This window comes from Tetrao urogallus (assembly GCF_951394365.1).
Source record: "Tetrao urogallus genome assembly, chromosome: 10".
Taxonomy (NCBI): domain Eukaryota; kingdom Metazoa; phylum Chordata; class Aves; order Galliformes; family Phasianidae; genus Tetrao; species Tetrao urogallus.
The window spans coordinates 19818516-19841882 of NC_136823.1; the positions used below are offsets into that span (position 1 = coordinate 19818516).

General features: G+C 45.3%; 1 protein-coding gene across 1 annotated transcript in view; it reads right to left on the bottom strand.

Annotated features, from left to right (window-relative positions):
- Positions 1–163: 163 nt before the first annotated feature.
- TMCC1 (transmembrane and coiled-coil domain family 1) overlaps positions 164–23367 on the bottom strand; it is a gene marked incomplete at both ends in the record, with an annotated part of 57213 nt that continues 34009 nt past the window's right edge. The window contains 3 exons of the mRNA XM_079540545.1: positions 164–478; positions 2863–2998; positions 7818–8752. Of these exons, the coding sequence (XP_079396671.1) occupies positions 164–478; positions 2863–2998; positions 7818–8752 (1386 nt within the window). The remainder of the gene's footprint in view (positions 479–2862; positions 2999–7817; positions 8753–23367) is intronic.

The window sequence follows — 23367 nt, forward strand, 5'->3', positions numbered from 1 at the left end:
AATACTATTGCAATGCATCTCGCAGAGAAAAAACGTTATTCTAAATGTAAACAAATTCACTCAGACACTTTAAAACTTCAGCGGAGTAGTTGCTGACTAATCTTTGCCACGCTTGCTCACCGAGTGTGCTGGGAGGGGGCGATGCAGCCGATTCCTCATGGCATCATCTGGGGGGAGACAAAAACCGTTCCAAGTAGCCAGAGATGGCATCCCAGTGCTTCCACAAAAAGGCAATTAAAACCACTATGAATAAAGTGCTGAACGTCCTATTGCGAGTTTTCATGAGGGGCACGACGCAGTTGGCCACAGTGGACACGAAGACAAGGAGGACGGCCATGACAGCCAGGAGGATGTTGATAAACTTCCCCAGCAGGTTCCTGGCCGTGGCATTCTCCAGACCCTCCAGCTGCACCACCTGCTGCTGCTGCTGCTGTAGCTCCATCTTGGAGATGCGGGTCTGGCACGCTTCCAGGGCCTCCTGTAGATAAGAACACACCGCTCGGTTCCAGCGCCCCACGGGCTGATGCTGCAGCAGCCCAGGGCTCTCATCTTAGCAACCGAACCACAGCAGGGCCACCTGCCTCATGCACCTTCTGCAGGATGTAAGTCACGATGCTGATTTCATATCCTGCAGCAGGAGAAGAGGCGGTGCCACTTCACGTGATTGAGGAGCCCTGACCAACTAAGTGCGGCAGTGTGTAAGACACCGTGTGACCTCGTTTCCCTGAATAAGTCTTGAAGGCGTTAGGCGACAGCTTTGGCAGAAGCCAGGCTCTGTTACAACGCTTTGCACATAAGCTGTCTGTCCTCGCACATGGCAGAGGCCTTATCACCCTCCCTGTTTTGTGGTCAGATCCATAGGAAGGAAGACACAGAGCCCTCAGCAAGCAGTCAGACTTCACCTACTTGAAAGGAGGGCTGCCCATCTCAGTTTGTTTCGAGAGACCCCTGAGGGGATGAAGGCACTGTGTTCTGCCAGCACTCCTCATCCTATGTGTTCCCAGAGCCTCTCATTTCCATCATTTTTTTCCTCTGGTTTGTGCTCACCTCACTCCCATTCAACCCTCTATTCAATCTGGCACAATACTAAGGAAACAGCAACAACTAACTGAAAAGGCTCAGCTGCATCCTGCTTGGCTATTGAGCTGAACAAGCCCAGGGAAAGCTCTGAGGATGCAGGGCTGGGGCTGCCCAGTTGGCAACCAGGAGAAGTAGCTGCTACCACACCTGGCCAACACACCCACCACCAACAGCCAGTGGGTGGGTTAGAACAAGTAGGGGAATTTAAGGCAATATGCTTGCAGAGATATGAAGTTACAATTTCGCCCTCAATGCTCCCTCTGGTCTGCTTTTCCCAGGACCTGAATGCTGACTTTGGTAGGAGTCAGAAGTCTGAGCAGAGCAGCGATGTCCCCCAGACTGATGATCAAATCTGAACCAGGACCTGTGCCTGCAGACCAAGCTCTGTTGCTGCTCCTCTGCAGCACCAGCCTATGCCCCCCACTGCTCCTTCATGCAAGAAAACTGAATATTTATCATTCCCCCAGCAATGCTGTGGAACAGCCGGTCTGTATTTGTACTAAAGTTTATATTAAAAGTGATGAGCCAAGGAATGAAGAATAGAAGAAGCTATTGAGAATATCCCTCTTCAGTTTAAGTTTCCAACCTCAACTTTTCCTGCTGCTGAAGTTAGAAAGGAGGATAAATGTGAATATTGCAACATTTCCCAAAGGGAGAGACTGCTGTTTACTGCCAGAGGCCACAGACACTGATTTATGTTGAACTTAACTTAAAGGTCACTGCCATCTGTTACATTTCTCTGCCTCTGTGTATCATCTGTGGAAGTCAATGAAGCACAAGGCTTCTCTTTAGTTATGCCACCTGAAGATAACAGGTAACTGAACAACACCTGCAAGAAGCAAGGACCCCAAAACGGACACTGACTCAACTCGCCTTGCAGCTGAACCTACCAGTGCCACCAGCCAGGCCTGCCTTGTCTCACCTGGGTGGAACTCCTTCAGAGGAGGAAAGGGAGAACTCTGACCTACAGTTCTCCACTCACGTTATAAATATCTCACATCAGTTATCTACGCTGAGATGCCTGCTAAAGCAAATGCGACAAGAATTTAAAATAGATGACAGATTTGTTTCTGAGTAGGCCTTGACAAGGTCCAGCTGCTGCTCAGATCATTGCCCAGGTCTTTGCTCTGTGTCTGCCTATGGAAGGCCCTCCCATCGTACAGACTATCCTTAGCTTTGGTCCTTAAAACACTGAAGAAACCTTTCTTTCAAAACTGTGTATTTGGGCAAACCAACGGAAATAACTGTTTGCTGACAAAATGCAGTGGATACACAAAGCCAACTGTATTTTTCCTGAGATGTCTTTGGTGACTGTTCTAAAATTCATGAGACAGAAATGCATCCCAAATGAGTTCACTGGGAACATTACTGTAAAAAAAAAAAAACAACAAACAAAAACAATAAAACACAAAACTTCAGGTCAGAGACCATTAATTTCCAATATCCAAACAAAACCCTGCAAATCGAGCCAGTATAAAAAGTGAATGCAGGCTTCCACTGTGCTATCAGCCATTTCAAAACCCTTCTCTGAATGAGTGGAGGTCCCCTCGGGATGAATTTGCTCACTGAATGTGCACAGCCTTTCATTGCAAAATAATTATTTGGGGAGATATCTGGGGGTCAGGGACTGAATAAAGATCTTACGGAAATCTTCAGCGTAAAGTTTAGCAATAAATCTATGGTGATTTACAACAAATTCCGAATCAAAGAAGTATTTAAAAAACAGTTACTGAGGGAGCAGGTGGAAGACCAGACTTCAGTGCTCCCATTTCTGTCACCCACCTGGATGTCCCGGGCTCGCTCATAAGACTGATAGGCAATTTTCTCCTCCATGCTGGCCAGCTCCTGTTTCAGATTCAGGATCTCATTCTGATGGAGCTCAGTCAGGTCATTTAGCTGCTCTTCGAGTCTTTCACATCTAGAAATGAGATGACATGGTTCAGCAGCTTTATTGAGAAGAGGGAGGCAACTGTTAGACCAGTAACAACTGAGTAGTGACAGACTTGTCATTTAAAAATGGCTGTGCCTACAGAATTTTGCTTTATGAACAATGTGAGGCCCTTCCAGCGGGAATTCAAGAAAGCCCTTCTACCAGGTAAGATAGCATTAGTCTTGTTCTGAGCCAGGGAACAACAAGCAGAGAGCAGAAATGACGACTGTAAAGAGAAGGAAGAAATCAAGTGCAGAATTAGCATATTTATTCTTCAAACTTTTGTTTTAACCTGAATAAGTTCCCTTCTAACACTATAAACTCTTAAGCAATTTCCTCTACGCCTGAAAAGTAATTGCAATAAAAATGACAATGAAATTATATGCAGTTATATGCCTTGGAGAACACGATAGCATTTTCTAGTCTTTACACATGAGACTGCACAGAAGTCTGATTTACTGATGTATTTTTAATCTCTTGCAAATGATTCAGCTTAACTAGCAAAGACCACTGTATTACTTACAAGAAGGACATATGAATCACTGAACTGCAGGCTTATTTTTCAGTTTGCTGTGTTGAGCAGTCTGAGAGCAGTTTGGCAGAAGAGGGCTGCTCAGAAAAGTATTGATGACATTTCTGAGAAAGCTTCGTTTCTCACTGAGAGAGTTTTAAACCGACTTCAGCAACAGCTTCACCTCATTTCAGAACCTTCAAAATCCATTAGGGATACTTTGTATTTGTACGCAGCACTTCACCCTTGGAATTTCAAGCCCTTTACTAGCAACTCATGTTTCAATATGCTTTAAAAATCAGGCAAGTATTTGTCTTGTTCCCAAAGGTAAACACCAAGAGAGCTCAGCCCATGGCCGAGAACAGCCGACACACCAGCCTTCTCCTCTGTGCTTCCTCATTCCTGGTCCGTTATCAGCAATGCCCTGATGGCAAGGAAGGTACGGGTACAACTACTGCAGCCACCGTGCTCTTCCCACTCTGATTTCCACTGACTGAGTCCACTGTAACAGCTTGGAAAAAGTTTAAAGTACAGCTCTTATCATTTGAGTTCAATTTAAGTTCTGAAAGTAAACCAAAAATTCTGCTTCCCCCAGCCCCCAAGTTTTTCAGTGCTTCATGAGCTACATATTCACAATCCGTAGGCATAAGCTAGTACTGAACAATGCTTTGGGGTTTTTATTTTAAACTGAAAAGTCTGCAGCAAATTTTCATTCACATTCTCAATGCTCCAATTACCTAAAGTAAAAAGGAGGAGTCGGGCTCAGCAGAGCAGTTTCCAACAAGTGGTTGAGCAGCAGTGAGCCCCAGACAGAACCCAGCTGACCCTGAGGTACCAGGGCTGCTGTGCCACTGCAGCAGGGCACACGAGGGAACTGGTTTCCCAGGAACTACAAGCTTGAGCATGAGAGCAGCCACGTGAAGACTGGCTAATGAAGAAGGAACTCAGATAATTAACGTTGCCATTTGTTTCCACCTCATTTAAAAACAAACAAACAAACAAAAAACCACACAAAACTTGCCATCAACCAAGAAAGCACAACTAAACTCACTCAGGAGTCCCAAAGGCAGCACAGATCACTTGAAACATATTCCATTTGTTAATGTATTTTAAAGTCCTCCAGTGGGTTTTCACACCAAAAGGAACTAAACCATTTCTGAAAACACCATGAGTACATACTTTAACCTCCTACATAAACACCCTTCACAAAACAGCTGTTGCTAAGCAGCTTAAATCCTGTTTCTTTAGAAAGAAGCAACCGTATTTTAGTATCTCTTCAAACAGCTCTCGAGATACCATTTTTTGCGGAGGGAGGGGCCACGTCCTACAGAACATCACCCAACTTTTACTTCTCTAGTACGTTTTTCGTGCTGCTGAACACACTGCTTCCAACAGCAGAGCAGTATAGCTAAAAGCAATACCTATTAGCAGCATATTCCAAGACTTCTACCTAAGCAACGCTCGAGGGGCAGAGCTGCTCTGTGTCACTGTTCACGCTGTGCTTCCAGCTTCAAGACCTCCTCTGGTGAGAGAAAATAGCTTTGTGTAAACATCTCAATGCTTCATACTTGGGTGAAGATCCTTCTATGTTGAGCACAAAGCATTCGCTGCCCTAGCTTGTACCGTTCAATCTTCCAGTCCCAGAATTTCAGCACACTTGATCTATTTTAAAATAAATGAGAACAGACTGAAGCCCAACAACAAAATGACAGCAAGGATAGTGTGAGCTCCCAGCATTTCAGCTGGTGGATTTCTCTGACAGGAACGTGGGGGATCAGAACACACTTTCCAAGGATGCCGGGCTGGGAAGGAGCCCAAGACCTCACTGCGACCACACTCCAATCGCATGAGCTCATTATTTTACTGTGTACAAACAGGTTCCTGAAGGGACAAGAAAGATGAAAACACTCAGCAGGAACTTTTATGTCAGTCTCAATAGCACAGAAAGTCCCTGCTCATATCAGTAAACAACTGCCACCTTCCAACTGCTGAGATAAGCAGCAGGCTGCTGCAGGGCCCGTTCCCAACGTGGAGGCAACACAGTGAGCGCAAAGGTGCAGGCCAGAGTCCTCCTGCCTCCACGACCCGTGGGGCCACCCTTTGCCAACACGTGCTCCCGGGTGCTGCCAGGCCGCCCCAGCATCCCCTGGGCCAAGGGCTGGGGTGGCTGCACCAGTGGAGCCTGCGGAGATGGCTGACAGAGCAGCTGTGCTGACAAGGAGAGCTGAATGGGGACGGGAGGCAGATGGAGCAGGTCAAGGAACACCAGCGAGTCAGAACCTTGGCTGATAAGCAGAAATAAAATGAGTATGCAGACAAAACACTAGAACCTGCAGAAAAGCAGAACATCTAAGAACAAGGAAACGGACCAAGACTGGATGAGAAAACATCACAATCTGTTTTGTTTCTTCCAGTTTACACAGATGATGCAAATATTCCACATAGCCCTATTAGCAAAGGCTTCTCTAAAATACACATTTTTAAAAACTCGAACTCGGGCTCAGTGCTTGTTTTTGAAAGCATCCAGAAATACAGCAGAGTTACGAGGCGTTAATAGCTTTCAAAGGCAGGCTATGATTTGTTTGAGTCCCCCATCTTGAACGTCAGCTTCCACTTCCATCTTTCCTTTCTTTTTCTGAAGGAAAGGAAGGGTTAATGGCCAGAGGAACAAGTGCCAGCTTTCCACACAGGACAGGAACATCTTCTCTGCTGTCACACGTCACACTGCCCTCCTGGCTTTTATCTTCCTGATATTTTAAAAAATGAGGCTGTCAAACAAGAACCTAGACTCGTACAATTTCTCTCCATGTATTAATACATGAGCTCCTTGTGTTACCTGCTCATTTCTGAAAGCCTGCAGAGCACTTAGCGTAGTTCAACCAGTCCTCTCTAGAGGTCACACCTTCGACTAATTTGCATCAGCTTTCCAATGGCAAGTCTCAACCACCGTATTTTTGTCTGTATATATCAAATATAGACTCTCCTGAAAGTTCTTCACTCAAGGCTGCTTTAGAGGGTAGATGCTAGATTTACCCTCAGGGCTTCATGCTGGGCTCACAGAAGGACCTCCGTGAACTTTGCTGAACGCTGTCAGGGAATACAGTCCACTTAGCTGCCAACACACATTAGTCCCCAGCCAAGCTCCTTTATTGTAGTTTCAGGCCACTCCTTCAGCTGCATAGTGCTTGCATATAGCGTTCCACTATGAATGGCTGCTGCTGTATGTGCAAAACAACAACCCACACAGCACCAAACAAGACCCGTCTCTGCTGTGGAGAGGAAGCGCTATCTCCCCTTCTCTTCACAATGTGACCTGATGACAGTGAGGTACTAGGAACCAAAGTTGCTGTGCTGGGCTCTGGTTTCACTCAAATTGCTGACTGTGGCGATGTGGAATTAGAAAGTGATGCTGGTTTGGCTTTGTCTAGCCAAGCTTTGCAAAACACACAGAAAGCTTGCTGTCACTACAACATCCCAGCAGGCTAAGCCTTTTCAAATGTTTTTCCAATGATCTGGCACCGGCATGTCTGAAAAGCTGTAGAGTGACTATGAAGCATGGAGCAAATCAAACTGAGGCAGCAAATGGCACAGAGTACTTCAGAGAGCCTGTCCCCAAACCCGACAGGTGTGCTGAGCCTCATAGGCTTTCCAGCCTGGTCTAAGTGATGAAGGCCACAAATAAGCTTTTCACAAAAGCCTGCTGTCCTCTATCAGAATGAGGAGTTGGGTCCCTTGCATTTTTCATGCCAAGTTTTTAAAGTGCACTAGAAGACTCACACTGCATTTAGGCTGTGGTGTCCTGGGGGGGCCTGGCAGAGAGGCAGCCTCTAGCTATCCCCTCCTCCTGCCCCTGTGGAGCTGGGGAGCAGCCTCTGCTCTGATGAGGAGGATTCTATATATCCTGCAGTGCTGGAGACTGGCACTGTGGCAGCAGCCTCACTGCTTTCCCAGTCCCAGTCCTTCCAGCAAGGCAAAGAGTGACCAAAGTATGGGGCTGGTCCACCTCCAGAGCCATGTTACCTCCATGACAGGGAGACACCTTTCTAACTTCTTTGGTTTGACTTCTTATGAGGAAAAAAGTATGAAATGACCTTTATTCTTGCTATTCCTTTCTTGTAGAGAGAGGAAAATGAGCAGCAGAATAAGGATATTTACAAAAGACAATATTAGGAAAGCAAAATCCCAAACTGACTGCAGAGCATCCCACCTGAACCAGGCTGCCGAGCACTACTCTCCAGGACTCTCGTGCTCTACACCCACAGCATTTAATATGGAAACTAGTAAAAAAGTACTTACCTGTACCGTTCCTCCTGCAAAGTCTGCATTATTAATGAGTAATCCCTCTGATAGCGAACCTTAAGATCCTCAAATGACTCTTCCAGTCTTGCCTGTGTCTCTCGAATTTCTTGAATCTCATGTAGTATTGCATCAAACCCTGAGCTCTGCATATCCAGAGTGTTTGTTTTGGAGCTGGAAGCTCCCACAGGGCCCCCTGTTGTGCTGTTGGCTCCCACTGAGCCTGACGTAGCACTGGAGCAGTCCTCTTCACTGCCATATTTTGGGCTTGACTGAAAGTTCTGGATAACACCTAGAGCCTTGCCTCCTGTCCCATCTTCCTGGCCTTCTTCTAAGGAATCTTTCAGATTAGCAATATTGTCCGCACTCCCAAACTTGTTCCTGATGAGAGAGGCAATCTCCCGGGGTTTGGAAACCACAGCTCCTGCTGCTGAATGTGTGGCTTGGGAGAAACTGGAAAGCCCACCTTTAACACTATCTACTACTCCCTCACTGAATCCAGTGACTTTCGCTCCAACATCTTTCAATCCCTGGTGCATATCCCTGAAGACATCCTTTGGCTGCCGAGGGATCCCATTTTGTTCGATTTCTCGCAGCTTTCGATGGTAATGTTCTAGCTTCTTCTGCAGCTGCAAGATCGTCTGGGCAGACTTTTGATTCTTCTTCTCAAACACCTGCTTAATGCGGGCGCTCTGCTGCTTGTCTGCATTGTTGGCTAGCTTCAGGTACTCTGCCACATTGTCATCACGGGCTGTTTGTTCGATTTTGATCTGCTCGGTCAATTTCAGTATCTTCTGCTGCAGGTGTGTGATGGCTGCTTTTGTACGCTGCGGATCTGGGGTGCCATCAACAGAGTCTGCATTGATGCTGCCATCAGTGCTTGAGGCCACTGCACTGGAGGTCTGTGCTAGGCTGCTGACTTCCAGTCGTTCAATCTAGACAAGGAGAAAGATAAATGTGAGCACTAAAGTCCAGCTGTTCTTTTTTGTACCAATCAAACTGACAAGGATGTAAGTCCGCAAAAATGCACCTTTGTTCAGCTGGCCAAGGTACAGCATCAACAAACTGATCTTCTAAAAGTAAAACATAAGCTTCACGCTTTTTACAGACATCCAACAAAAGATGAGGAAAAGGGCAAACTCTCAAATGCTTGAGTCAGCTGACGGCCCTGAGCAGCCAGAGCAAGACAGAGAATCCTGGTTCACAGACCGGTACCTACAAAGTATTGATATGTAGCCACAGCTCAGGCAGCAACGGAACAAAAAGAAAGAGAAGGCAACTGTGAAAGAGAAAAACCGTGCAGCTTAAGTATATAGTGAGTCCAAGTAATTCTCAGCACTTCGTGTATTTACCAGAAAGCAAGACAGTAACAGAAGTTATCAAAAAGCAAAAGATCTACAAAGGTCAGTGCTTAGAGCAAACTTGAGACCTCAGGCTCTCAGCATGCCGTGTGCAGCCAGCAACAGGAGCGAGTGGGCACCTACAAGCATGAGGACAGACAAGTTTCAAAGAAACTTTTTTTTTTCCTAAAAGCTTAACTATTCACCACAAAGGAACCATATTAAGTAACCAGAGTAAGCGCTGAAGTTTCCCCCTCGGCTGGGATCAAAAAAGCAGCCCGGCAGTTCAGCAGAGCCGTGACACCTTCCGTTCTCCAATGCGGTTCATTCGGCGCCACCGAGCGCGGCCCGGCCGACCCCGACCCCCAGCGCAGCCCGCCCGCGGCGCCGCTACCTTGGCCGTGCGGAGCAGCAGCGTCCGCTCCCAGCGCATGGCTCCCGCCGGCACCCGCCCGGCTCCGCCGCGGCGCCCCACCTGGCCTCGGCCCGCCCCGCCCCGCCCGGCTGCAGCGCCCGCCCCGCTGCGGGGCCCGTCCGGCCCGGCGGCATAAGCTGCAGCGGCCGCGCAGCCCCGGGCGGGCTGGGGAAACCCGGCTCCGAGAATCGGCAGGCAGCGCTCGGCCGGGCGGAACCGGGCAGCGGCGGTGCCTGCCGGTCGCGCGCCCCCGAGTGCCAGGGAAACAAACCCCGAGCGGGCCCCCAGGCTGCTCAGCGGGGCAGGAGGACGGCGCGCCTCCCTCTCCTTATTTATTCTTAGGACTTGGCCAGCTAGAAACAATTTCACTTTCGGTTCCAGGTCATGTTACCAGCACCTGCTCATCTACGGGACTGCTGTGTTTACCGTAGCTTAGCGGTTTTCTGAAAAGCAGACCCTAACATGGTGCCTCCATCGTACCACCTCTATTTAACGATGCAAAAACAAATACTCGTTTTGGCTTTTACAGATGCAGCGAGGAGCTCTGTAGCACGCTGGATGAGCAGGCTGATCCACGCCCCCCTCGCTGTCCAGCAAACAAGTGTTAGTGCTACACGTTTGTCTCCTTGGAGCCAGCAGCCTGATCAAAGCACTGGGCAGCATCCCGACTACTTACACAACTACCAGACAGTTCAGAGCTCACCCTCAAATGCAGAACACATTACCGTATCTGTCTGGTGAATATAAGCTTTACCAAATAACAACTATCAGAATTAACCGCATCCCTTCTCCAGTTCCAACATTTTATGTTCACCATTCCTGCAGCCCAGCATCACTGCATGCCGTGTGCAGCGAGGGTTCTTCCCAGCAGCTTGGCACTGGGGCTCTCTGCTGTTTCACCAAGAAGAACCAATTGGATGCACGGAACACTCAGCTGCCTTATTTTCTAGAGGAGTTCAGTTTGTCACTGTTCCAGTGTCTTCCTATGGTCTGGGAGGAAACAAAGATCTGTGTGCATCAGGCATACATGATCTAGACAGTGCCCACCAATTCCATGTGGCAGCACAGAGCTCCCTGTCAGCAGATCCTTACAAGCTGTAGCACACCACTCCATTTTCTGCTTTCCCAGCTTGCCATAGGCTGCAAAACAGCACACTGCAGACTCCTTTATTCAGTACACTACCACAATCTTATTATTCCTCTTAATTGCCTCACAAAATGAGTATGCTTTTTTTCCTTTTTTTAATTAATTTAAAGTAACCCCTTTTATACAGAAGCACTTTTAATCTTGGTGGCAGTAGAGCTGAGTGCCTGATCCCATGCCCAGTACCATCAACTCCTTGGCTGGGAGCTCACCCACAATACAGATTGACTCCAAGCAAAATTCGGCACATTCCAGTGCTGAGGAGCTAAATGGGACTTCAATGTTACTTTGCAATAAGCAGTTTCTACCAGCTTAATTTACTGCAAGTTGGATCTAAGTAACATCTGTGCATAATTACAATAAATTACACCATCAATATACTCTGTCCTCTCAGACAAGAGTTTCGTGGGAGGAAAAAGTCTGCAGAAACATTCTCTTTCTCCCTTTTAGCGTCAATCAACTTCAGCATATCTTCTCAGGTTGTTTTCCTATATTCATGACAAAAAATAAATCAGAAGAGCTGTGTTAGAATAAAACATCCTGGGTTAATTATTTTAGAATTATCAGCTGTGTGGACATTACTCTGGATGAACAAGAGCAGCTTTTTCCAATTAAAAAGTAAAGGAGCTCTGTTCTGGATCTGAACTGGGGCTTTGGGAAGACTCAGCACAATCAGGTCCCTCAGCACACCAGGAAGTGCTGCGACGCGTTATCGATTGAGGATGACTGGCAATCTGTCCTGAAAGTATGCTGGTGCACAAAATATTGTAACGGTCAACGTTTGTACAGAAATAGGCATTACAGTCAATCAGCAATTCTCCCTTGCAATACAGTTTGGTAGCACCCCCGAGTCAGTCCAAACAGGAAGCCTACCGGCCCCCACCAGCGGGGAGCTGGAGGCTGCTCTGGCACTGAGCTGCCCAGCAGACTGAGTCAAGAGGACCAACTCCTTTCTCCTTCTCCCCATCGAACCTCCATCGGGTCTTCCCTTCTGTACAAGTGTTCCTCCATGCTCATTTCACAACCACTGCCCATACAGAACCTATGGTTTTGCCTTTTGGCTTTGCTAAAGACTAGACACGAATGTTCATTTCAGATGTGTCACCCCTCTACAGAAACCACTTCAGGATTTTACAAAGTTTTTCTCTGCTCTTTTTTTTTTTTTTTTTTGAGAACAAACCGTCCAGCTGGCTGAGGGAAACAGCAGCACTCCAAACAGGTCTGCTTCAGGGAGACATCCTGCTCCTGCCCCCTCCACCCTCACGCAGAGCTTTAAAAGCGTGACTGCAATGCACTGTGCTACTTGGTATAGAAGAACATAGGGAAGCTGAAAAGGGAACGGGGACCGTAAGAGCTGAGAGCAACCCCGGATGCCATTAGTCATCTCCCAGTGACTGAGCCCTGTGCAGTTGTATAAACTAACTGCTAAAAAATGCGGGCATTTGTCCCACCCTGCTGTAGTTAAAGCAGTGCAAGTCATACCACCAGAAAGCTGTATGCCTTGGGTTCCCTGCCTGGGGATGAGCGCTGGCACAGGTGTGCTGCGGCTGCTGCAGGAGGGCCACAGCAGGAGACAGAAACCTCCCGCCTCAGGCAGCAGAGCGGGGACAGCAGTCTGCAGTGACAGACACGAGACTTCTTACTACACAGACCTGTAATTAAAGCACCTCATGGGAATAAAGATCAGAGTGGAGAAAAAAGAAAGACAGCCTTTCATGCTGACCACGTCTGCCGGCTCACGGCGCCTTGGAGGCCCGAGCCTGCCCTGCAGCCCATGGGCCCGGCCTGCGCCCTCCCAGCCAGGGCTGCGAGGCACGGAGCTGCTGCCCTGAGCAGAGGCAGCAAGTGAGGCCCCACTGCTCGTCCTCTGCACTCCCACAACGTGCTTGGTGTTTATTAAAGCTACGAGCTATGTGCTTGGGGTGCCTAATTACTTTTGACCTCTCCCGCGTCTCCTTATATTTTCAGCTAGATACAAAGCCATTTACTTCCTACCCTGATATGTTCAGTAGTGACTCTGAACAGCAAATTGGAAGGTTGTTTTAAGGCACTTTTAAAATTATATTTTCTGTGCCAAAAAGGCAAGCTTTAAGGGAAAAAAAGAATACTCACAAGTGGATGCAGACAAGCAGAACAGCTCTTGAGATCTCTGGAAATCAAAACAAAGATTAAAAAAAACAGTGGATCTTGGAACTGGAGAGCACTACTATAAAACAGGATCAAAATTATTTTGGAAAAGATCATACTCGAATGTTAAAATTGATCCAGTCTCCCATGTAAACACAGCCATGTTTTACAAAGAATTATCTCAGATGTCCCTTATGAGAGGTTCAGTACCAGAAGACTTCACTTTTCATTGCTCCTGGCTCTAATAAAATTATAAAAACACTTCAGCAAAGGGAACAGATATTTTGCGATTCCACTCTTGTGAGCCTGGAGGAACTATTCACAGAAATGCCAAGTTGCAGTTCTAAAAATAATCTGATAGCAGATACAAATCAGTGAAACTGATCTCTGACAGCTGATGTCCAACTGGGTAAGCCATTTCATTGCCATTTTAGAGTAATATTGTAAACAAGAAACACTGATCATTGATTTTTAGCTGCAGCAAAACAAGTAAAAGACTAGAAGTTCCCACCTCACAACACACAACTTTTTCAAAGAGTCACAATCCGTGATCCTGTGGCAGCCATGTGCTCTGTAGCCCCCATTAGGGGTGAGTCAGATCTGCCGGGCCAAATTACAATTTTTACTACTTGGGAGAGGACATTTTTTCTTATGCTTGGAGCAGCTGCATACTCTGCAGTGTTACACTCCATTTTGCACAAAGTTTGTTCACAGTTTGCTTCTGATGCAAAAACCAAATGCCATAGAACAGGAGTTTGTTGGTTTTTCTTCCTTCCTACTTTGCTGTAAACCATGGCTGGTGAGAATTTAGTAAGGTCCATTCCATTTCCAATAAGCTCATTCCTGCTTATGTCAGTGTGGAATACAGTATATTATTTTCCTTTCTAAAACCAAACAGATGGCAAATTGCACTAAGTAGATTTAGAATAAATGTATCTTGATAAAGTTCAGGATCAAGTCCCTTGAGATTCAAAAAATTCCATGGGCAGGAAGATATCTGCACCAAAGGGGTGAGAAGTCACTCAAAACAAATGATTTTTTAAATTTATTTTTATCTTTCTTGTTTCCACTCCAGTATGTTTGTGGTAACATCTCTTATTTTGAGGAGTCAAAACAGTAGAAGACCAGCACGTGTTCAACGAACCACACAGAACAGAACCAATATTCTGGACGCTGCTGCAGTTTGTGCTGCATTAAGAACAAACCCAAAATTCACATTAGCTCTAGGAGTCCCGCACTTCATAGAGAGCTGTGTCTTCAAAAGGTATGAGAGCAAGAATCTGACAAGAAACAGCTACAGAAAAACCACGACTCTTGATACAAAAACAGAGGTGTTAACCTCAGTTTCTCGTAATTACAGACATTTGGCTCTGTGTTTTCCCTCACTTCCCTCTATATCAGTGTTTGCACAGTGCAGAAAATGACCTCCATTAGGCTACAAAATGATTTTACATCTGCATTAAACCACTTAAATATACTTGCTTTTATGAAGCCATATATAGAATCCCTGTGAGGTATAGTGAAGATGCATATAAACACTGTGAATTACCGAAAGGCAAGCTCAACATATAAAACTAAATGTAATTGGCAGTCAGTAGTCAAATGTCACCTCCCCTGCACACAGCATGCAGCACATGATTCTTCAGACAATGTCTGAGTCAAGGTGCTATCAGCCCTACAGTCAGGAGAGTAGACAGTGAACTGGATCCTGGAAGAACACAATCAGGATAAAGAATACTGCAAAATCTATTGTGGGTCCTGAATTATGGACAAAAGAAATACTACAAATTACACTGGCAACGTAGTAAGTCCTTTATGACCTATGGTTAAGGCAGTTTTTTCTAATACTTTGCTTCTTACAGGATGTTAAAAATTCACAGACTGGTTGAGGCTGTCCAGATTTCCACCTAATACAGATTGCTAGGTGGTTTCTGAGCATTTCCCAGGATGGAGATTCCACAACCACATATTACACCTTCTCATGTGTCTAGGAAGGTAATGAAAGCTTGGGCCTATACCCCTTTTTATCAGTCTGCTGCAGAATTGCCATACGTTTGATACTACCAACTCTTTGGTTCACTATACATGGCAAAGTATATTTTTATATCATTGCAAATCCTGAGTCTAGGCTGCTTCATGATCTAGACGTAATAGCAGATGTAAGGCAGGAGATTTCTGTTCATTCACCCTTAAACTGAGGACCAACAGAAGAGGCAAATACTGCTGCACTGAACCACCTGTACAGACACAACAGATCACTCACGTATGGACTCAAAGAAGAGAGAACTACAGCCTGCCACCTCCCTCAGTAAGTGCCCAATGTGCACACAGTTCCTGCGCTGTGTAAAACACCTTCTGCCATGGCTTTGCTGCCAACAAGAATACAAAGGAAAAACAACGAAGAACAGGTCTAGCATGATTCCTTATGACACACTGTGCAGTTATCTTGCAGAATTTTATAGGCTGACTAAATCTTCAGGAACTACAGCAGCTTTGCATTCTACTCATTCACAAAAAACTGCTAGTCACCATTGTCAGAAACTGTTTTGAGCAGTGCCTAAATCCAAACACACTCAAAACTGGCTAAGGAAAGCATAAGAACAGATGGATAGCTCAAGGATGTCTCGCTGTGTATTTTCCTGCAGCTCAATGGTTAGATCATAATTAGGATTTCTGAAAGACGTAAACAATCTTTGCTTGCAGGCAACTAATCCTCAAGATGGCGAAAAGAACATCCTGGCTATGGGGAAAAGAATGCAACGAAATGAAAAACGGCCCTGAAAAAATACAGTAAGGAAATCCAATCTCTTTGCCCATCTAAGATAACAACTGGAGCAAGGAACCAACACAGGCAACACCAAGAGGAAATGGCTTTACCCCTTACTCATAGCAGTTAAACAATGATGAGTGATGATTACTAAAACATTTGCACTCACATTAACTTTGCCAATCCAGAGCAACACATGTGGCTCTCAGCATTCCTGCGTGGCCAATGCATCTGCATGCTGCAGGAACGGGAGGAGATAGCAGATCTCCAGGAAAGGGCAGGCAGGTGAGCCACTAACCTCAGCAGAGCAACATTTCATAATACGTCTGTGCTGCCTTCTGTTCTTTTTAAAACCTACTTGCTGTCAAAGACCTCCCATTCTTGACCTTGAATTCACAAAATTTTTGCATTCAAAAGTAAATTTTTGAATGCAAAAGGAGTAAAGCCTGGTGGTCCAATTCAGTACTGGTTTCCCAAAGCTACAGGTTCGTCAATAAGAAAATGAGCAGTGCTAGCTGAATAAACAGGATGACAATGACAGCGTTATGGGCAAAGCAGGTCAACAGGAATGAATAACACAGTCTGAACAGAAAAATAGGAAGGAACTGAACTATATGCAGGGACTTGCAGGAACCTGATTTTTGAGGTGAAAGAGGACGACACAATAAAAATATGGCCAGAATAACATTAATGGATGTTTATTTTAGCAGCTGCAGACTTTTAATCAAGTGCAGACTGCCAATCAGGACAGAAGTTACAATAATAAGGATAGGAAATGAGGTAAAGCTGAACAAAAAGTTAAGTGTAGATACTGGGAGGAGAGGATAGATTTAGAAACAAGTTTACACAAGCTTTTATCTGAAAATAACTATGTAAAATGATTTTCTCCCTTCCTTTTATAAACACATTCTGGTTTCCCCAGAATGTTCAAATCACATCTCATTAACTTACAGACAAAACTACTGTTAGTACTTCCCAAAGAGTACTGTTTATTTTTCTCATGCTTGAAGCTGCTATCTGAAAAAATACAGATTATTACTGCATCTGACATATACACTAATAAAGAAAAGAGTCGACCATTCAGACGTCTGGAGTGTGGGAGAACAAACATCCCTCCACGACCACTCTGCACAAAACTGCCGTGCTGAGAGCAGGACCCACCTCTTCTCAAGGGGTTTTCCTCTGCTAAAAGCTCACATGCAAGTCACCACCACATACTTATTCTAATGAGCCTGTGTATTGGAGCACAACTGTCACTTCTTTTTACTTTTCAGCTGTATTTTCTGAAGACACAACGCAGAGTGCGACTGTAACCAATATTTCAAAGTTGACTGAAACAACATTGTACAGTAAAAGATAAATATTTCACAACACGGGATTCGTGTTTCTTGTGAACACATTTCTCTGTCATTCCTACATATAATCTCTTGACATACTGTTCCCTTATTTAAGCCTTTCTAATGTAACATACACACAGCTAATATTACACTTGCTAGAGAGCTATGCAAAAGAGTTGGCCCCAGAGATTCTTTTCCTGTGCAAACACAGCCTGCTGATCAGCCCTAAGTGCTGCAAAGGTACTCCTACACTTAACCCACAATGTTGCTCAAAGCAGCAAACTTAACACACAAGAAGCAGCAGTGTAGGAAGGGCAGTCTGCAGCACAGGGAATGGACGCGCATGTGGCACGTGCCTTCTGGCATCTGAAAGGAAAGTGCATGCAGTGTGACTACAAGGAGGTGGCTGCACTGAAGGGAGGAGAGGGCAGGTACCAGCAGAACAAGGCAGCAGAGTGCTGGTCCATACCAAACACTGCACTCAGTGAACACTGAAGTCAGCACACTCCTTTCAGTATTTCCATGATTCCTGATTTGGAACTCCACCTAGAGACACATCGCACTCATGGTAGCACACACATTGCTGTTAGCATCTCCATTACCCAATCTCAAAAGCTTCTCCTAACTACAGTGACAGCAAACTGCCCAGATCTGATGCAGAAAGCAAGAATGCAGTACCCTATTCTAATCATTTTTCCCTCCAGCTCTCAAGGGGTGATGCATTAGCCTGATGTTACAGATGCCAAGATGCAAAGTACACAGATCTATCAAAATGAAACATGGAATAAAAAACACTCTTTCTTACTGTCCTCTGTCTTCACTGTTGTCTGAAGCACTTCATCTCCACATTTCCAACATAGCTGTGCTCAAGAGCCACCTGTGCATCACTTGCATTATGGACAACGATGAAAGTAAGTACATGCACAACGATGCAGTAAGTACACATCCCAGCATAGGAGATCCAGATCTTCCCAGAGGAATATAGTGAGTGTGCTAAACAAATGTGATTAGGCATATATGCTTCCAGCACAACCGCAATACGATGCAATTTCTCAAGGTCTTCTGCAGATAACAAATCTCAGGTCAACATCCATCTACGGCAAAGGCATAACATCAGCATCCCGTATTTCTGGCTTTTTGTTTGCTTGTTTGTTTTTTCCAAATGCTGGAGTCACAATGCAAGGGGAAGCTAGCTGCAGCAACTTCAAAAGAATTATCTTCTATTTGCACCAGAGATCAGTCTTAAATTCCTTACTGTTTCCTCTTCGGTATCTAATAAATGTGGGGGAAATACAGCTCACTTTTTAAACTAAGGCTTGTGACACAGCTGCACATGGCTACAGGGCTAACCAAGACCAAAGAAAACTACTTATTTATTTCTGAAGGTCACTGATTCCATGAGAAGGTGTTTTCTTTTTTTCACCTGAAGTAAAACTTGAATCTGCAGTTTGTTTACTACTTCCTGACAACACATTTTGCACAGTCAGAACAGCAAAACATCATATTTAAAAAGCTGCCAGTTCAACATCTCCCTGATACCAGGCTGCATGCACGAGCCTCTTCCTTCATAGTTCCCTGCATTACACACACCAAACCCCCAAATGAGAAAAAACAGAGCGCTCCAAGGAGCAGCACCGTATTTGATCTGCATGGATTGCAGCAGTCACTCAGACAAAAGCCTTCTTCAAGCTTCCCAGCTTCTGAAGTGAAGAAAAGTTATATAAATTTATATATTTATATTTTATATAAATTTACCAACAGAGGAAAATGCAGCATTTCCACGGCTAATGCTACAAAATGAGGTCAAGTTCTGGAGATCCGAACAGAGCAGCCAAATAAGATGACTGACGCCATTCTAAGGAGGATGCCCCGTGCTCCTCTTACCTTTGCTGGCTCACAGAAGTCCCTCTGGCAGCACACAGAGGTGCAGCAGCACCACATCAACATCCCCGCATTCCCCCCCGCCGCCGAGCTGCCGCCCGCCCCGCTCCATGCGCCTGCAGGGCTGGGGGAGCTGTGGGCATCGCCCTGCAGCCGACATCACTGCCTGCCGAGCCCCTGCGCTGCTGCAGCAAACTGTCATGCTCAAGCTGTGAGCCTCTTCTGCCCGAGTATTTGCTTTAGATGTACAGAAGGGCCGGGTCTGCTGGATTTAAAGCTACAGGGCTTTCCATTCCATGTTCTACGCATGGCACTATTTTAAAACTGCACATTTGAGCCTATAAGTTGGACAGCATGACAGACAGACAAATCAGCAGCAAATCAACAGAAGCAGGATGACACGTTCCTCGGCACACAGAAAGCAGTTCACTTCATAAGCAGAGTTAAAAACAGATTCAAAGATGCACGAGAGGACACAAATCCAGCTATAAACCATATGTTCTATTCGTACCACCACAGAAACACTGCTATTTAAGAAATCATTAAAGAAAAATTTCAGGAGATGTTTGTGATCTTCCGAGAGGAAGGAACTCTACTAAGGAAGCAGTTGTCATATAAGGGATCAAGTACGAAACAGAGACAGCAACAGCACTGTAACCTTAGCTGTCCTTGGTGCAAGAAGAAACTGCACTGACTGTGTCAAAGGAAAGGTGCCTCGCTGTGCTGTGCAGAAGCTGTAAAGCAAACGCGCATCACCCATCTGTAACCACTTGAGCTCTGACCCTCACCAGCAGTTGCCATAAGTCCTGCTCCTTCAGACTCACTTTTGAAAAGCCATCACCTCACGGCTTCTCCTCCCCTTGCTCTTCACTGCTGTCTCATTAACATTTTCTGTTTGTAGCAAATATTACTATTATTTGCCCAGGACAGAGATGGATGGTCTCAAAGGTAAGCTCTGTGTAACCTGAGTTGGACATCTTCAAAACCATTAATTCAGAATACCTATGCAGCATGCTTTCAGGGCTTCAGGAACCAACAAAACCAGAACGCAAATTGGCCTGTAGAAGTTGCTGTGGTTGGGTTTGGGGTTTTTTTTCCCATTCTCTTAACTTGCAGCAATGCACAGGTTATACGTAAGTATGATCCCATACTTTTAAAGTCCAGTCCCTTCTGATAGGATCAAATTCTGTGCTGAAATGTTAATTCATAGGGTATGAATTAGTACCAGCAGTATAAGCGAGGAGAAAACCTTTGACTGACTCAAAACACAGGCAGTGTGGAAGAAAATATTCTTAGGAGCACAATTCAGTTTTTAGTGGGGGCCAGAACAAGAGAAAAAACAGCTAAAAAACCATGCTTTTGAGCTATACTGGTATCTCAGACGACATTTCCGGAAAAGCAAGTATATTTTAAAGGGCACTTAGACACAAATGGCAAATAAAAGCATCACATGTAGAAAGAGCAATACAAAGTCTGATCTATGGCAGAAGATAGACACCACTGATGTGGAGATACCAGAAGTTGTTCACACAAAAGCATTTCCTGGAGATTTCTGTCAGGTTAGAGAAAAGGACATGAAGAGTGAAGGGCGGAGGAAAAGGAAAAAGGAAGCTGGCAACTAACACAGACGCAGTGAATTCTGTGACCAGGCTGCACAGAGCCACCAAACTGTAACACGTGGAACGGGTCTCCGGCACAGATTCGTGTTCTGCACTGGAGTTCACAATCATTTTGCCAAAGATGAACAGGCAGCAACAACAAATATCAGCATTGGTGCATCAGTAAATGCCTCCTCCTGACCACACTCTGCAATACTTTGCTACCACATGCCCTGCTCCGAAGCCATGCCCTGTTCAACACGACTGCATGCCTGGTAGAGTCCCTTTTTTAAGGGACCGCTTCACGGTTACACGGTAGATCTCATTCCAAATGAACATCTATACTGAGAAACCTTCAGATTTCTTTCATGTATTAATAATAGTGGATCCCATCTAAGAGACACAAAAGGGAAGACTGGAACACTGTGTACAAAGAACATCCTTCACCTTACTTAAAAGCAATTTACGTTGGCTAAAATCTACTCAATTCACAGGAATTCCACTGCAATTTACAAAGACCGTTTCATGATGTAAAGCAACATACAAACCTAAGAAAATACACGTAGATGGACTCATCATTTTATTTACTGTGATTGCACAGCCCTTGCAAGTTTTACAGAGCAATAAAAACAAACAAACAAACAAAAATCAAGCTCCTAGGCTGAGCATCACCTGGAGGGATGGGAGAGAGGCACGTTGGCTTTTTGTGGCTGGCTTAAAAACTTGTGGAGATTAGATGCTCATATGACCCTTGTAACATGATGAGAGCTCTTTCAAAGACCAAAACAGAGAATTTTAGGGAAAAAATAACATAGATCCACACATCCGGTGAAATGTGAATTTTGCCAAACATCAAACAATGCAAAACATCAAGTAAGACAGCAAGAAAACAGTGGAAAATTTGAAAGCTGATTTGCAGTCATACCATTCCTGTGCTGTCCCCTATGCCAGTGCTCAGACTGTGACAAAAACGTGATGTCCACTGCCCACCAGCCCAGAGTACCTCACATACATGAGTATCTCTGGATTCCTGGGGTGCCCATTGCACTGACAGCATAAGCAGCTTCAGCAAGTTCCTCACAACAAAAATGTAAGAGCTACATCAGTGAGATTGAAAAAATGAGGTCACAAGCAACAGTTGTAGGGAACAAAAAACCTTGAAGCAGCAGCAGTCTACAGAGGCAGAACACAATTACCAGAAAGAAACTAGGCCAGCACCATAGCGAGGCATCCTTAATTTGGCTCCAGGTGCTCAGCACACACCAGCAGCAGGGAGCTCATGACGGTCTCACTGAAAATCCATGCCAGGTTCCCGGGGCACAGCACCGAGCACAGCCAGTCGGCTGCCTGCCTGCAGTGCAAGGGCTCCTTATCTGGTGTCCCTTTCTGGGGCTGCACCAACACTGAACATCAAGGCCACAGATATCCAGAACCCGTCAGGGGCAGGGGAAAGACAACTAACCTGCATGCAGCTGAGGCCAAGAACTACAGAACGTGCAGCTGAGTGCCAGTTCTGCAGATGCATCACCAGTGGTGCTGAGCAGTACTGCAAGGCCCACAGTACTGTGGGCAAGTTTAAGAGAAAAATCTCATTTGCTAGTTGATTTGCTAATTTATTATATACGCAATATAAAAAAAATATGTTGCATGGTACGTATACAGCACGTACATGCATGCACTGCCCCAAAATTTACCCTTGTTATCTAGAGCTTTATATGGACTCCTATACAGTGAAGAGTTAACAGCCAAACACTATTCCTGAATTAACAATCTCAGTGATACAAAAATGTTGCGCCAGGCTCTCTGGTTAACTATGAGGTGAGTAATAAGTTCCGGCACTCTGCAGATGTCTTGGCTTGATCCACAACAACGCCAGAACTGAAAACCAATGGCCTGCTGTGTGCTCACTGCCCGAGGCACAAGGGCTAACATCACTTTGCCACTCTTGTTAGCATATACAAATTTGCAAAATTATGTGTGATTTTAAAAGCAACAGTAACCTGGTGGTATAAGGTTCTGTTTGTATCAGAAGCACTTTAAGACAATGGATTATTTAACCTTTTAATTTCAGTTCTGAGGCTACAAAGTCACTGCACAGAACTGCTGATCCCCTCCTCTGAAAATACCAACTGGGAAAAAGTTAGTAATGACTTTCTCTGCCTTCTATCGATTTATTTCATTCAGACTATGGTCTGTATAGGACTATTTGCAGCTTCTTGCCTGTTTTAATCACCTTAAGATAAACAGTCCATCACTTCTTCACATGCTCTTCCAAAAGGCACTGCAATGTTTCTACAAGCACTTATAAAAAAATTTAAAAAGGAAGGCAGAGAACAGATACCGCATTGGTAGCACTGATGTGAAGTGCAAAAATTTCAGTTATAACACTGTAGATATTTCAGCAAAGCATACCATACTGAATCTCCAGGAGGAGCCCAGAGCGAGCTATGCTGATGCCACTGACAATTGAAGTCATGCCCAACCACAACCTGCAGCTAGTGTTGTCGTTAGCCAGCAGATGGCTCCAATAACTGGTTTAGGGATTACATTTGCGTATGAGGATGCTCTTCATCCTTTAGGAAACTGGCAACACTACGGACATTTTACAAGAAATACTGATTATGGCTGCATCAGATGAACTTTCCCCACAGTAATGATGGCAGCACTCACATTGCTACCAGACTAGATTTGCACATGCACTTACAAAGAAGAAATCCAAGACTGCTGTCTGCACACAAACCCAGGAGTAACAGTCAGAGGATTCACAGGCTGTGGTTACCTTACGGATGCCTGGGATGCATTCTGCTTTCCCTCATGGTGAGAAGCAAAGTTCTGGCCCAGTAAGCCTGTGGCCTGCACTATGAGGGGCCACATTGTGGGCCTGCAGGGAGGACATGGCCCCGGCAGGGAAGGGCTCAGCTCCTCTCAGAAACAGCAGAAG